This window comes from Psammomys obesus, unplaced genomic scaffold (genome assembly GCF_907164565.1).
Source record: "Psammomys obesus unplaced genomic scaffold, mPsaObe1.curated_primary_1811, whole genome shotgun sequence".
Lineage (NCBI taxonomy): Eukaryota > Metazoa > Chordata > Mammalia > Rodentia > Muridae > Psammomys > Psammomys obesus.
Window position 1 is genome coordinate 7,059,937 of NW_026596166.1, and position 16,989 is coordinate 7,076,925.

General features: G+C 44.1%; 1 protein-coding gene across 1 annotated transcript in view; it reads right to left on the reverse strand.

Annotated features, from left to right (window-relative positions):
• Positions 1 to 16,989, reverse strand: part of Prkch (protein kinase C eta) — a 203,062-nt gene that overhangs the window by 138,304 nt on the left and 47,769 nt on the right. The window contains exon 2 of the mRNA XM_055595508.1: positions 1,804 to 1,867. Within this exon, the coding sequence (XP_055451483.1) occupies positions 1,804 to 1,867 (64 nt within the window). The remainder of the gene's footprint in view (positions 1 to 1,803; positions 1,868 to 16,989) is intronic.

The window sequence follows — 16,989 nt, forward strand, 5'->3', positions numbered from 1 at the left end:
CTGAGACCTCCCCTACCCCATGATAGACCTAATACAGAAGACACAGAATGCACGAAATTAAAAGCTTGGCAGGCTGAAGCAGAAGGATGACAAGTTTAAAGGTTTACCTGAGCAACTTAGTGAGATCCCATCTCAAAAAGAGCAGCTAGAAGAGGGCCTAGCATGAGCTGAGACCAGTGGCAGAGCACACACAGATCCCGAGGTCAGTTCCCAGTAGGAAGACGACGGGCCAGTACAGAGGAGACTGAGACAAACACTTGTCACCTGCATTTTCACAAAGGCCTTCCATTCGGAAAACATAAGAACTCCTGTAAACTGCCATAAAAAGGTCTAACTGGGGGCTGGGGAAGCCTGCACGGTGGAGTGCTCTAGCCAGAAAGCATGAGGCCCTGGGTATAATCCGTGGCATCAACAACAACAAAAAAAATCATAAATAATTCACAAATTTTAGAAAACAGGGCAAAAGACTTAAAGGAACACTTCTATAGAGGAAATATAAATGGCCAATGAGCATGTGAAAAAGTTCTCAACACCAGCAAATGCATATTATAACCGCAAAAAAGCGTTCCCACCTTTTAAATTGGAATATTTAACCTTAAAAAGGATGATTACATCAAGGGTTGGTAAGAGCATGGAGTGCCTAGAACACTCATAGATTGCTGGTGGGAGCATCATAAAACAGGACTACTTCAGAAAGCCATCTGTGAGGCCCATATAACTAGATTCATGGCCACTCTAATACCTAGCAAGTCCACTCCTACACATCTACCTAAGAGCAATGAAAGTGTGCATTCCCAAAACTTACATACAAGGATGTTTACAGTAGCACTGTTCATAACGCATAATGATGGGGAGACCCACAACGTCCAAGACAAATGAGCGCTAGGCTTATCAAGTGGGATATTATTCATAACAAAGATAAAAACACTGATACCTACAATGGTACCAGTGAATCCTTCAGAAGTGATGCTAAGCAAAAGAAACTAGACCCCCAAAAAAGAATATGCTATACAATTCCATTTATACAGACTCGTAGGATGAGCAGAAAATACTTCATGGGAGTGAGAAGGTATTATATTTGTTGCCCTGGGCAGCAGAAGTGACCACTGGAAAACACAGGGAACCTTCTGAAGAACAGAAAGGTCCTGCATCTTGGATTGCAGAGCTGAGTTACTGGGTTATTTGCCGAAATTCAAATTATTCACATTTCATCTTTCATTTCAATATATATATTTCACCAAATATATATTTTTTCACCAAATATATATATATATATATATGTATATATATATATATTTTTTTTTTTGCCTCAATTTTTTAAAAATGATTTTTGGTTGTGTGAATAGTTTGGTAGCATAAACTAAAGCATGGGATTGCCTAAACAATAATAATAAAGTGGAGATCATGAAAAAAACAAAAACAAAACAAAACAAACAAACAAAAAAAAAACCCATGATCCTCAAACTTCTTTTAGAGGCAAACTAAAAGCCTGGCACAAAATCAAAACTCTAAAATAGAATTTAATAGGCATGACTCAAAAACAAAACAACCCAGCAGCTCAGCTACAATGACAGTGGGTAAGACCAAAAACTCGGTGAATGTGATAACAGAACCCAAGATTGACAGCTCTACAAAAGGCATTGAACTTGGCAACCTGAACCAGCAAACTGCTGAGCCAACAGGGCTACAGGGTTTTAAAGCACGTTTTGGGAACCACTGTTATCATTTCCATTGGTAGACGTTCTTCCTAATCATGCACTGAAGCTATGCATACTCCAGAAACGACTCAATACTCGTTCTTACCTTCAGTGAAACTCCCCGTTAGGGTTATCACCACAAACACTTTCCCCTCCGGCTCCAGATCCACCTAGAAAGAGAAAAACAAACAGCGCGTTATATTTTACTATTGAATTACTTTTTGTGGCTCTTAAATAATAGAGGCTTAGATGCATGAATCACAGCCAGAGGCTGAATCTAAATCTCTCATTGCCCAGTGGAGAGACAAAGAAATAAGTGAAATCTTGAGAAACGGCGATGCTTCAAGACCTTCTACCCGGAGCTCCGTTCCTCTCGAATTGCCCTATCTCCCTCGCTTGCCTCACTTGATGCACGAAAGCAGGCATGCCCTTGCCTCTTGCTCGCAGCTGCCGTATCTTATGTGCCTCTCTGGTAGGAGCCTCGTGCTATTAAACCACATGGCAAGGAAAGATAACAACATATGCGAAGTGATGAGCGAATATGTGGCTTATTCAACTCCAAAGGTCTAGCCTCATGGAGCAAACCGTCTGAAGAGTCTCTCGTTTCGACCAGTCTAGTCCATGACAAGGGTTGGTTACTCTCGACTGCTCACAGACCTGGAAGTTTATCTGTCACCTGAGGCATCAAGACATGTATTCTAAAGACCCTCACACAGCAGGGTGCCTAGGATGGAACTATGCCCTGCAGAAGAACTGCTGGGTCTCTGTATGCTTGAGCTGGAAGGACGCAAAACTCTGCAACACGAAATGTTTGTGATTAAAATGCATGCACTTATAAATGCCCTCAAGGAAATCCTTCAGACTCAGCTCATGGCTCCACTCCTGCCTTTGGCCTTTCACCTAGAATAAGAATGTTCAGCTAAGTATAGACATGATGACCTCTGGGGGCAGAATAGCACTTTAAATAAGCTGCAAATTGCACAATACGACAGAGGACCCCTGCCCCGGGGGACCTGTCTGACTCTTTTGCAGGCGGCCCTGGAGTGTCCCCAGTCCTCCACCGCTGGAGTCTCCCTATTCTCTGAGAGTTTGAGGAACAGCATGAGGCCTTTCTGGCCCGGCTTCCACCACAGAACTTAACAATGCTACTCACTGCTCGTATTGTACCTACAAGTAAACAAACCACCCCCGAAGTGGGCTGGTCTTCCTCTGAGTCACTTCCATCATGCTCCCAAGGACTACATTTCACTGTACCACGTGACCACTTCATACTCTCTGGAGGCTTTACCTCTCTATTTGGCAGCCAGTTCTTAAACTCTGCCTTTCTCTGCACAGAAGCTGTGCCCAGTGAGATTACCACACTGGAAATCACTTCTGTGCTCACCTCAACCTGCTTGTATCACGACGAACACTAACTCACAATGTCACGTTAACTACCATGACACCACTTGCGAACCTCTATTGAGTGGTTCTGAAAATAGTCGTCTCTGGAGAGATGACTAAACGGGACGTCAGTGTCTAATTGTCTCCTCTCTCTGCCTTGACTTGTTTCAAGTCAAAAAGGTGTTATTTTTAAAAGCCACTCCCTCACCTTCAGCAGAAAGGCTTGACAAAGGACACATATACAAGCTCAACCTCCCAGCACAAACTGCTTGCTAGCGCTGCTGCAATCACTGATAGCCTGAGGACAGACAGACTGCCAGGCCACCTCTGCCCTCCTACACCTACTACCAGCAGGAAGACAACCTTCACCAGCAATGCCCAGCGGGCCCACAAAGATGGCCGCTTTATCTCAGTGGGCTAGGAGCTCTCTGACAGATGTCAGAGCACACCACCTAGAATCAGATGCTCGCACACAGGGAGCAGGCTCGCCTCCTCATTTCTTGCCAGCGTTATCATCATCGTGAGAGACCGGATTCAAGCCCCATCTTCAAGCTTTGTCCTTCTGAAGCAGACGGACGGGGTTCCTAACCATGGGGTTTCACACTGCAGGTCAAGACGTAATCAGAGGGATGGAAGAACAAGGTAGTTGATTGAACACTGCGGGGATTTTTAAATAGACTCACACAGGACAGAAGATGTAAACACAAGTGTTAAAGAAAAGCACTGTCTTGTAAAACTTTGTGTAAGCATGTTCCTTTGTGTGTACATGGGTACACATGCATACATGTACATATGGAGGTCAGAGGTCAACATGGCGGGTCTTCCTGCTCTCTACCTTATTTTTTGAGACACGGTCTCTTACCAAACATGAAGCTCATACCTGGCCAATGAGCTCTAAGAACCTACTTGCCTGCTCCCTCCAGAGGCACACCAACTTTTACGTGGTGCTGAGAATCCAAACTCAGGTCTTCATGTTTGTGAACTGAGTGCTTTACTGCTTGAGCCATCTCCCCAAGCCCCAATGTCACGAAGTTTTGATTGTACTTTAGCACGTATGTAAGAGTGTGCTGGACTTTAATGTAAAAATACGTTCTTTTTAAATTAATTAATTTACTTTACACCCCCTCCTCTCTTCCCAACACCTCCCCTCTCCCCATCCACTCCTCCTCCCATGGATATCAACAGCCTTGGCATATCAAGTTGCAGTAAGACTGGGCACATCTTTTCCTATTGAGGTTAGACGAGGCAGCCAGTAAAGGGAAAGGGTCCCAAAGGCAGGCAACAGAGTCAGGGACAGCTGTTCCCACTATTAGGAGTCCCACATGAAGATCAAGTTACACAACTGTTACATATATGCAGAGGACATACGTCAGTCCCATACATGCTCCGTGGTTGGCAGTTCCGTCTCCACAAGCCCCTATGGACCCACATTAATTGATTCATCCCTCTGGTTACTTCAATCCTTCCTCCCCTCTTCCACAGGGTAAAGATACATTCTTTACTGTATTATAGAGGTACCTGAGGTTGTGGAGCTGGGCAGACAGACTGACTATTGTCACTTATTCATGGTCGTTTACTCTGATATCCCCACTGATGGCTGACTACCTACATCAACAGCAGGCCTGTTTTATTCCTGTGCACCCCAGGAAGCTCTTTCTCTATGAGCAGAAATGTAACGAGGTCAATAATTTCCACTCACTGACTCTGGTTCCGCCTGCCACAGTTTTCACAGAAACCTTCTCTCTAGATGATGACACACACACTGCAACACCTAGAGCAGCTCTCGATCTTTGGTCCAAATGGTTCAGCTAGGACCCCTCCCCCAAATTACAGGGTTCACATCTGACCTATGACTAGTTAATCAGAGCATAAGTCCCTACAGCCAGAATGACAGACTGCGGTGTTTACCAGTGTCAACTTGACAGGACTGAGAATCACCAAAGAGAACAAGCCTAGGGGAGCATCCGTGAGGAATGATATCTAGACTAGGTTAGGTGAGGTGGGAAGACCCACCCATAAATGTGGGCGGTACCATGCTATTGGCTGATGTTCTGGACTGAAAAAAAGGAGAAAGTGAGTAAGCACAAATGTTCATCACTTGCTGCCTCATTACTGCAGATGTAATCTGACACGCGACACGCTACCTCAAGTGTCTGCCTCCATGACCTTCCCACCATGGAGGACTGTACCCTCAAACCCCTTCCTTCTTGACCTTGCTTTTGTCAGGTGTCCTATCACACCAATACGTAACTAACACACAAGGTGACACTCTGCTCTTGGTCTCTGATAGTTTTGAGTTTAGGCACAAAATTTAAGTAGATCCAACCAGGAATTCAAGATCTGCAAGAAAGAGACAAAGGGCTCACTTCTGCTTAACTTCACGCTAAGACAGCAACTCTGAAATACCTGGCACCCCTGATATCACACAGAACCAGAGGATGAGGCAAAAAGGAGAAAACTGAAAGACAGAAGGAGATCAAGATCTTATGGTGTCATTTCAACCTGTAGCTCCTGATAAACTGCAGTCTCCCTGAGTTTTCAATTATTCAGGCTCATAAACTCTTTTATTGTTCAGCTGCTTCAAATAGGATTTTTTTTTTATCACTCACACATAACACTCTTTCTCATATAAGAAAAAGAGAATAAACCAAAAAATTAGCTTATACATTCCTTCTGCATGCTATCTCCTATAATCTGATGCTCTGGTTCCATCCATCCTTTAAATAGCTTTTACAGCCTTACCTCCTCCTCTCCCTGTCAAATCCAATGACTGGCCCATCTTCATCATCCAAAGACAAGTATACTAATTACACATGTCTTTGATTTCTCTGTAACATTTGATCATACTGAAAGTTTCCTTCAAACCTTTTTCAAGTCTCTCTCGCTCTTTCTCTTTCCCTCTCTGTGTTGTGTGTGTGTGTGTGTGTGTCTGGACCACTGCTGCTTGACATCACTCTTTCATGGCCCTCCTCACTAATGCTTTTACTCATTGTCTCTCTCTTTCTCTCTCTCCTCCCCATCTCTCTCACTCTCTGTCTCCCTGTCTGTCTATCTATCTATCTATCTATCTATCTATCTATCTATCTATCTATCTATCTATCTATCTCTGTTCTTCAATCCTCTTTTCAGTCCACCGGAAGGATTCAGACCCACAATTTCCTGAGATGTTAAACTTTGGGGATGAGATAGAAAATGAGGACATAACGGCACCTCTGAGAGGGAAGGCTGAAGATGAGAGGCAGTGTCAGATTTAGCTCCTACATATCAACACAGACCTTTCCCCCAAACTGTGGGCGCCCTTCTCTGAAACCTTCTATTTTAGTGTCCACCTTCCTCCATTCCTTCCCCATCATTTATCCGGAAGCCCACACTAGAAAGCACTACTCCTTACATAAAGTCTACTTTCTGAGTATCCACTAGATCCATCCCTTCCCCTCCCATCTCTCATCATCTACTGAAGAATGATATTTTATGACAAGGACACCTACTGCAGGGATAAACATCTCTGATGAGATTCGACTGAGGCACTGATCTATCAGTATAGTAACGAGCCACTGGGAGTCATTTTATTATTATGTCCATTTAGCAGAGTAACAATGGTGATTTTTTTTTTTTTTCCTTAGAGCCCATGACCTATCTAGCCGTGGATTATTGGCTTCATTGATAATGTCAAGTATGGGTTCCATCTATTGGAGTAGCCCTTAAATGCAATTAAAAAAAAAATAGTCAGTTATTCCCATAACATTCGTGCCAATATTGCATCAGTCTTGCTGGGAAAGTCACTACTGAAATTCTTCTAAGAATTTTATGACTGTAGCTTTTCCATTTAGGTCTTGGTCCACTGTGAATTAGTAATCACACAACTTGTAACGAGGGAGTCCGACTTCATTTTACATATCCAGGTGCCGTGGTACTATTTGCTAAAAAGAATGTACAAGAATTTTTAAAGAATGGGCGCCAAAGACTGAAAGATGGGAAGGGACATAGTATGCATGGCTATGTGCTATACTAAAGAATCTGGACCATTATAAGTTTAGAAGGCAGGTGGACCTTTTCACTTTTCAAACACACCCTCAGACAACAATAAAAACAGTTAAAAGTCCATTGATAGAGGCCAGACATGAACTGTCAGTAGGAGGGTGGATCTTGAAAACATTATGCTAATTTAAAAAATAATCATAAAAACTACACATCCTCTATGATTCCATACAAAAGATTCATATGAAGTAAATCTATAATGACAGAAAGCTCCCTTTTCTCCACAGTCTTACTAGAATTTTTTTATAGTAGCCATTCTGACTGTAGACAAATTCGATTTCACTTAGCTTTGATTTGCACGCCCTTAGTAGTGAGACTTTGCATTTTAACCATTCATACATCTTCTTTTGAAATGACACATGTAATCATGGGCCCTTTTAAAAATCAGATTTAAACTTTGTGGGCCTCTTATTAATTCTAGAAACAAATCCCTTGCTGGATGGACAGTTTATAAAGACCATCTCTTATTCTGTAGACCCTCTTCACTCTATTGTTTCATTTGAAATTCAGTGGCTCTTCAGTTTGATGTAATTCCATTTGTCAATTTCCACTTCTGTTGGCTGTGATTCTGAGTCATCCCCCACAAAACCTTTGCCCAGACAAATGTGCTGAAGCATTTCCCTTTACATATTCTTCTAGCAGTCTTGGGATTTAAATCTTTGACCCATTTTGAGTCTTCACTTTTAGATGCAATGGCAGCATCAATATACTTCAGTTTAAAGAGTTACTTACTTGAGGAAAGAAACACATCTTCATCCTTCTCCTATCCAAAATGCCCTTCCAATGAGTCTTTTGCTCTGCTGTTGCTTCTATCTTCTACCTATCAAAAAGTGTCCGTCTGTGCGGTTTCTGCTCTCTACTCTCTGAATTTTTATATTCTGTACCTGATATATTAGCACTTTTAATCACCGAGGGTTGACCTAGTACTTAGTATGGAATGGATCTTTAGAGTTCACTGTGCATCTTCACAGTAACATGAAGGATTTTGATGAAAGAAGTTCATGAAGTTGTAGCCACGGGGATGCACGTTTCTCAAATACCTCACCTCCCCGCCCAAATTTATCCTATGCATCTGTCTGGCAGTAATGCCAGAGGAGACTTAGGCTATAGAGCTAGGTATATCTTCTCTAGTCTGTGGCTCCAGGCAAAGCATTCAACATCTCTGTATCAGAGATACAGGGAGAGGCACCAAATACATAAGCACCAACACCCTGCCAACAGTCCGCAGACTGAACTAGCTAGGGAAGATGGCAGTGGTGATGGTGGGGGAGAGCTGGTGCTTTTCAAAGCTCTGACACAGTCATAGCTTGAACCATCACTATGAGTGATCTGTGAGAGCTTTTTTTTTTTTCCTTCCAGTTTCTCAAGACAGGTTCTCTCTGTGTAGCCCTGGCAGTCCTGGAACTCACTTTGTACACCAGGCAGGCCTTGAACTCAGAAGTCCTCCTGTCTCTGTCTCTCCAGTGCTGGGATTAAAGGCGTGTTGTCCATCACACCCAGATCTCTGAGAACTTTAATAGCTCCGATTCCATGCTCACCTACGTTTCCAGTTAGCTCAGAATCACTAAATCTGCCATTCTTGTAACTTCCCAATCTAAACATTCTGGAGCCACTGTATAGAGCACACCCTGAAAATCTGTCCTTTCAAACTCAACAGCACTCTAACATCCCATTCACATGGGATACTTCCAGATGTGTTTTCCAGGTGTGAGCATCCTCTCCAAAACACACACAAAGCAAGCAAAGAATGTCTATACCTGCTACCCAAGGACGCTTTGCAAAGTGCGCTCCTGGGGCCTTCAGAATAAAACAACCTGCTCCACAGGCTTTCAAGAATACACGGGCTCTCCTTGGGTTGCCTCCCACTAACCTTCCCAAACCTTTGCAAATTCCATCCTATAAACAGCTCTTCAAGTCCTGCCTGCCCCCTCCATCCTTTACACAGCCACACCTTTCCTCCTGCTGTGTGAGACTTGGGAAGGCTCTGTTTCTTCATTTCATCTAATCATCCACTCAGACTTTCACAGGATGCCTCCCAGCATTCGGCCACTGCCAGCCGCTCAGGAACCCAGAGTAAGGCTTTAAGTGGAATGGCCAAAAGGCACACCTTTGGAGGAGGAACAGTCCAGGGGCAAGGCATGGAGACCTTGAGAGACCAGAGAGACCCTGAGTTCCCAGAGAGACCCTGAAAGCCACTCTGATCCCACTGATCTAAAATTCCAATCTCAACTGCTGTCTTAACACCCATCCCTATTCTTAAATAATTACTAAATTTTCATACACCGTATCTCAGCACATGCCATCAGTGGGCAAGTTCCATTCAGGGAGCACCTGATGCTCTGTTCTCTCAGAAGCTCAGCAAGTACCTATGCAACCAATATTGATTGATGTGGTGTAGTGGGCTCAAAGGAAGGCTGCTTGACCTCACCTATAACAGGGAGGATAAGCTTTACTGCAGGATAAAACACAGAGCTCCGGAGAGAAAGAAAGAAGGGAAGGAGGGAGGGAAGGAGGGAGGGGGAAAAGGGAAAGAAGAAAGAAAAGAAAAGAAAAGAAAAGAAAAGAAAAGAAAAGAAAAGAAAAGAGAAAACAGAAATGGCCAGGCAGATGGCTCAGAGGGTAAATGCACTTGACCAAGCCTAACAACATGACTTTGATCCCTGGAATCCACATGGTGGAAGGAGAGCACTAACTCCTGCATCTTGTCTTCTGACCTCTCCACGTGTGAAGTATCACACACACACACACACACACACACACACACACACACACACAAAAGCACGCACAAACTTAAAAAATAATAACAGCCCTTCAGACATATTGGGGTCTATGGTCCACCGCTTAGTAATTAGACCCAGTCAGCATCCCAGCCTACACTCCTTGGCCAACATCTGTGTCTCAATGACATCGCTTTGCAGAAGTTGTAGAAGTTGCTTTCATCCCTGGTTCAACCTTCCATGAGGTGTTTTCTCAGAACCCTTCTAGCACTAATGTTCCATGATTCTAAACAGGCTCATGCTTACACGGCTCAAGGGATATACTCATTTAATTAACTGGTAATAACCTATAATCATTTCCTTTCACAGAAGGCATTAGAATTGATCACAGGCAGGAAACTGCCATCTCAAGGCATGCTCACCTCAGCCTGGAGTAAGCAGAAGAAGGTTGCCCATTAAAGGGGAAGAGGCTTTGATTTGAGCAAACGGTGTCGGATCCGTTAGGCTGTATGGGAGACATCTACGAGAAAGAAAAGGTCCATAGACCTTAAGTTATGGGTTAGGTGGCCCTTTACTACTGCTTTTCTGAGTCTTGCACTTGATGATAAGGAACCTGAGAATGAGATAAAGTGTCTCATCATTCTCCTAAGACAAACTATCAATTAAGCTTATGACGAGGGTACACATTCGTACAGGACATATTCGTGACCCATAAGGAGATGTCCAACTGCATTCTGTAATAAAACAGGACAGCTTCCTCTTGAGCTCTGCCAGGGAGCTGAGCCCCTACTATACCCCTGACTGTCATTTTTCTCTCACCTTTACTCTCTGCAGGCTAAGCGCCACCATGCCCATTAAATGGATGAAAAGATAAAGTCACTGTGGTGTTTCAGCATGAGCCAAGGTCACACAAGCCTGGGAGGCCAAATCAAGATTTAAATTCTGAAAAGACCCTCCATTTTGGCCTAACCAGCCTCCCTCCATGCTACCCTAGCACAGTGCCCACAGGTCTGTGCACTTGCCTGCTGCTCAACCCTATGCCAGCCCGCACATGAGGTCCCTACATCACCTGCTCCCTGGAAGACTTATGTCATCATCGCCTAGGGGTGCTTGTCACCCTCTTCCAACCCCCCCCTCCCCCCCGTCTTCTAGCCTTGCCTCCTCACTGCCAAGAACAGTGGGGTGGAGCCAACAACAGCCTTGTTCTGTGGCTCCTGCTGGGAGCAGGAGCTGCTAAGGAAGAAGGCACATCCATGCTGGGACTCATGAGATGTGATGGGTAGTTCAAGTCCCACCGCTCAGTGGCTGGAAAGCCAGAGTCTTTTCCACATATGGCAAGTACTAGGCACATCCCACCAGCAGAAAGAAGTTCAGAAGGAAAGAAAGCAGAGGAGGCAAACACTGAGCCTGCTCAACTTTCTGTTGTCTTCGTAACACTCAGGCTTGGTTCAATGTGCTAAAAGTGCACTAAGGTGGACCGCTGCCGAAAACCTACTAGAAAGCAATGGCTGTAAGAAATCTGACTAGTTAAAATTAAAGAAAACGCTATTGTTATTTTAGTGATGAAACTGGTGGTCGTTTCTTGTTCTGCTAAAACTGGACAAAGACTTGTAAAGACATGTGAAGACTAGTAACATTTCTGTTTCTAAAATACAAATGCTTTGAAGGCTCAAAACACACAAACAAGCAAGCAAGCAAACAAACAAACAGACAAACAAACAAAAACTCTTATGCATCCACTCCTGGTAGCTAAACATACAAAATCAATAGAATTTTCAATTTGAGATTACTCAGGCTCTGGCTCAGGATTACTCAGACAGCTCAGGCTCATTCTCACCAACCTCTCACATCAAAAGTTTATCTTCTGGAAAAAAATCAAAAACTTTTTCACTTCACACACACACACACACACACACACACACCACACACAAATCAGTTTTTCAAAGTTTCTTTCACACAGTAGAAGATCAGGAATCAGTATGCAATACTGGATATCTCTGAAGACTGTTTTTTTTCTCTTCCAAACAGAGGACTAAAGGCACAAATGACCCACTGTGTGTCACAGTGCAATACGTGTGTGTACATGGGTGCACACGTTTCAATTATGACTCTACTATCAGAGGCACTGAAAATGTAAATTAAACAGACACATTGCAGTTTTCAAAAACTTTGTACAACTCCTCCCCCTAAGTCTATAGGTACTTAATTCTGCTCTCCTTTGCAAATGAGGATGGAGGCTCTGAGAGGATGTACCTGGTTCATTCGGACAAGTCACTGTTACGACACCCCTAAAGGACCAAAAAGGTAGGCCAAGTTCTTAAAAAGTCAAATGCCCTCTCTACTCTTGAAACCATACATGGTGTCAGGCTGCCATTCAGCTCCAGTCAGCCACGCCAAGGGCTTATGCTAGAGCAGATGCTAAGTGAGAGAGAGGAACCCCACTAGCTTTATGCACTCTCCATACTGCAAAAAAACAACAAAAACACTTTTTCATGAGCCCATCGCTTCTCTTTTCTGTTGGGTAGGGCCTTCCCAAATGGGATGAAAAGGGTTGGAGGGTGCTCTCTATGACCTTCATGAAAGGAGGAATGTAATCATGTGTGCTCTTCTTATTCCATGGCCTACAGTCTGGTCCTTTTATTAACTATCTTTATGGGTTCAAGACTGGACCTCTTTTTTTTGGTTTTGTTTTGTAGAGACTTGCCACAGGAAAGAAGAAATATTAAATTAGGAAGAATCTAGTTTTGGTGCATTTGTAGAACAGAAATATCTCAGGCACAATGAAATAATTACTCTCTTATGTCCTACCCCCACCCTAACAATTTAATCTGAAGATATTGGACATTTTTAAATGACATAAATAATTCCAGAATTATTCTATTCTGTTGATTCTCATTACCCATTTGTAATAGAAGAAGAAAGTGAAGACTCCAGAAAAATCAAGCAAGTACTAAGTACAAGCCACACAGAGAGAACTCTGAACATTTCAAGGTGCTTTTGAGAGCTGCTTAGTTGATGGCCCATTCACTGGGATATCTTTGGAAGATTCAATCTAAGGCCAATTAGAAAGTACATCATGCCCATATTTTATGACATCTTTACTCTCTTTGATATTCTAGAAGGAGAGAGATGAAAACCCCACAAGATATGGGACCATGCCCCAAAACTCTACCAGCTGTTTACAAGGTGACAGAGAAAGGGCAGGCAGGGACAGGTGCAGAGGACTGGTCAGGGGTTACTCATGGTAAATGCAGGCTGCTCAAGTGAGGTCAAAAAGAGGCCTGAGGACCAGTACAGCCTGGTGACATGCTAGAGGCTGACCCTGACCCTGAGATGACAGGGACATACTGGAAGGCTCCAATTAACAAAGTCACAGCATCATCCTTACATGTCGGACCCTTACACACAGAAGTGGGTGTTGAAAGTGGAGAGAAAATGGTGGTGACGAATACATATCTTAAAAAGCCTTTCCAGCATGTGTTGTCACTTGAGATTTTTATCTTAGAGGGGAACCTTTCTCCGTTGCTGGTGGGAATGTAAACTTGTACAACTACTTTGGAAATCAATCTGGAGCTTTCTTAAACAATTAAGAATAGTGCTTCCTCAAGATCCAGCCATACCACTCCTAGGCATATATCTAAAAGATGCGCAAGTACACAACAAGGACATTTGCTCAACCATGTTTGTAGCAGCTTTATTCGTAATAGCCAGAACCTGGAAACAACCCAGATGTCCCTCAACAGAGGAATGGATTCAGAAATTGTATATATTTACACAATGGAATACTACTCAGCAAATAAAAAAAAAAAGAAATCATGAAATTTGCAGGCAAAAGGTGGTAACTAGAAAGTATTATCCTGAGTGAGGTATCCCAGAAGCAGAAAGACACACATGCTATATACTCACTTATAAGTGGATAATAGACATGTAATATAGGATAAGCATACTAAAATCTGTACACCTAAAGAAGCTAAACAACAAGGAGGACCCTGGGTAAGATACTCAATCCTCATTCAGAAAGGCAAATGGGAGTGACATCAGAAGAAGAAGAAGAAAGCAGGGACTAGGACAGGAGCCTACCACAGAGGACCTCTGAAAGACTCTACCCAGCAGGGTATCGAATGCAGAGACTCATAGCCAACCTTTGGGCAGAGTGCAGGGAATCTTATGAAAGAAGGGCAGATGAAAGACCTGGAGGGGTCAGGAGCTCCACAAGGAGAGCAACAGAACCAAAATATCTGGGCACAGGGGTCTTTTCTGAGACTGAGACTCCAACCAAGGGCCATGCATGGAGATAACCTAGAACCCCTGCACAGATGTAGCCCAGGGCAGCTCAGTGTCCAAGTGGGTTCCCTAGTAATAGAAACAGGGGCTGTCTCTGACATGAACTCAGTGGCTAGCTCTTTGATCACCTCCTCCTGAGGGTTTGGGGCAGTCTTACCAGGCCACAGAGGAAGACATTGCAGCCAGTCCTGATGAGACCTGACAGGCTAGGGTCAGATAGAAGGGAAGGTGGACCTCCCCTATCAGTAGACTGGGGGAGTGGCAGAGGAGGGGAAGAGGGAGGGAGGGCAGGATTGGGAGGGATGAGAGAGGGGGTTATAGCTGGGATACAAAGTCAATTGTTTAAAAAAAAAAAAAAGCCTTTCCAGTGTGCTCATCTGAACTAAATCCACATCAAAGTGGGGTTGGGGAAAAAGAATGCCCAGAAGGGAGAAGCAGCCAGATATGCCAGGTAAAGGCAATGGCACGTCCAGGACCAAGGACCAATTCTTAGCACCACTGACTGAGCCAGGGGCTCCATGGGAGAGAACAGAGCTAGAAGAAATAATTTAATTGGCTCTGTTGACTGAATATCCACTGGGCCATCCCCGACCACCCTGAAAGCAGGGGTGAAGGGTGAGAGATGGCGTGATACAGCTCACATCCTGGCACAGTCCCAACTGAACAAGTGGTATCTACGTCACCAACACTACTCAGAGCAAGAGAAGTGAGAGAGCACTGGGCCACCAGGATGCTCTCTCTCTCTCTCTCTCTGAGAAGTGGCTTCGACACTGAGACCCAAGGCAATGAGTGGAGGTGAGTCCGTTCTGAGGCAGAGGCCTGCGGTGAGAAGACAACGAGAGCGCACTGGAGCAGGGGCTTGGAGGAGTGTTCACAGAGAAGGAAAGGAACAGCTGTACCTGGGTGATTTCAACGCCATGAGGAAGGCCAAGGGGAAACCAGGGCTTCAGCACCAGGTAAAATGATGGTGGAACTATCTGCTAAACTTATGAATAGCAAGGTGTTATAGTCTAGAAATACAGATGGTTTGGGAATAGTGCAGTTAATGAAAACTATCGGAAGAGAAAAACCAAAGAAAAAGACCAAAGGCCTTAGGTTGAGTGACCCAGAAGAAAAGTCGGTAAATGGTGCCCAAGGGCCAATTTCAACAAGCTGCCAATTCCTATAAGTAAAGTTTTATTGAAACACAGTCATTCCTCATACCTTTCTTAGTCTCAGATTACCTATGAGTGCCTTTGCTCTAAAGGCAGCCATGATTACAGTCACAATTCTCCAATAATAGACTGCTGGTCTGGCAGTGGTCCTGTCAGACAATAATGAAGCCGAGGAGCTCCTATCACTCAGTGATATCTTAGGAATGGTAATGCCTCGGCACATGGCATTACAGGTCTGTGGAGATGCTGGGGTAAATAAGGCCACTGTGTTGTCCATGACATAAGCGTGCGGCGTGTGCAATTATCTCCGACACGTAACACTTGATGACAGACAACGAGGTTATTGGATGGTGTGTTTCCATAGTATGCGTGTCATTATTTGGAAATACAGTCCTACTGATGGAAAGCAGCCTCGCTGTAAGACAGCATGCCATGCTGAAGCTGCTTGCACAGCTCATGTTTCTCTGGTCTCCTGATAGCATCAGGAGGACAGGCTCCGTGATGAACCTCCTCACCTAGGGTTGTGTAACCGCCTTTTACGGTGATCTATGACAAAAATGCATAACAACGTATTTCTCAGGATGTATTCCATCATTAGGTAACACATGACTATAGTTATGAGAAACATGGTATGGCCCACAAGCCAAAAATATTTACCCTCTGCCTGTTACAGAAAAAAACAAAACAACAACAACAACCAAAAAAAAAAAAAAAAAAAAGCCCACCTGGCTGAATTCTGTTTCCATTTATCACCCAGGGAACTCTGAAAGAAAAAACATGTTTCAGAGGGAAGGAAATGAGTCTAAATTTGGACACCAAAGTCCTGAAGAGAAAACCTGGAGAACTCAATGGCAAAGGGTTGGAGATGGTGGGAGGATTGAAAGGGCTCCGGTATCTGAACGGTTATAAGGTTTATCCTGGAAGATTCCTGAAGGGCAGGTAGTTTGCGGTGACTCTGGTTTTCAAGTGCACTGGTTGTATAAGGAGGCTGTTCTTGTGGAAGTGCTTAGCAGAAAGTAGTGAGTCTCCAAACTTACAACTATGCCAGGCTGAAGGGAGAGATTAAAGCCACCCATAGGAGGACAGCCGGACTGCAAAAAAAGTTGGCTCCGAGGACTAGTTAAACAGGGTAAAGAACAGGCTCAGGGACTATAAGAAAATGGGAGAGAGCAGGCCCCACAAGTGAGAAGGAATGGTGTCCAAAGGGTTCCGTGTCTCCCGTGGGTCCCCAAGATGTGTCAGACAGATCCTGTCACTTATCTTCGCAACCACCTTCAGAATGTAGTGTATCAACGCCTGACACGGCCCAGCCATCCACAGGTGAGTGACTTAGAGGCTGGTGGCAGGTTCAACTAGTTTGGATTTGAAGGCCTCACTACCAGCCCTCTACCACCCCGTGACTGGGGTCATAACGTGTTTGTGACTTTTTAGTAAACCTCGTCACGTAGTGTTTGTCACACAGGAGGTTCCATCAAGTCCTCCTGTCTCCTTTATTTACTTCTTACCATATTAGCTGCTGCCTGTTTGGGGGAAACTATCTCCACAAACGCAACAGCAACCACCAGCTGACCAATATCAGAGGGGGGAAGTTTCTGAAAATTGATTGGAATTGTAACTAGAACTGCCTTCATATGTGGTTGTCTGGCAAGACCCAACTGGATGGTTAAACCAAATGGTGAGTTGAGACCATTTGTGAAGAGGTTTTAGTTTAGTTTA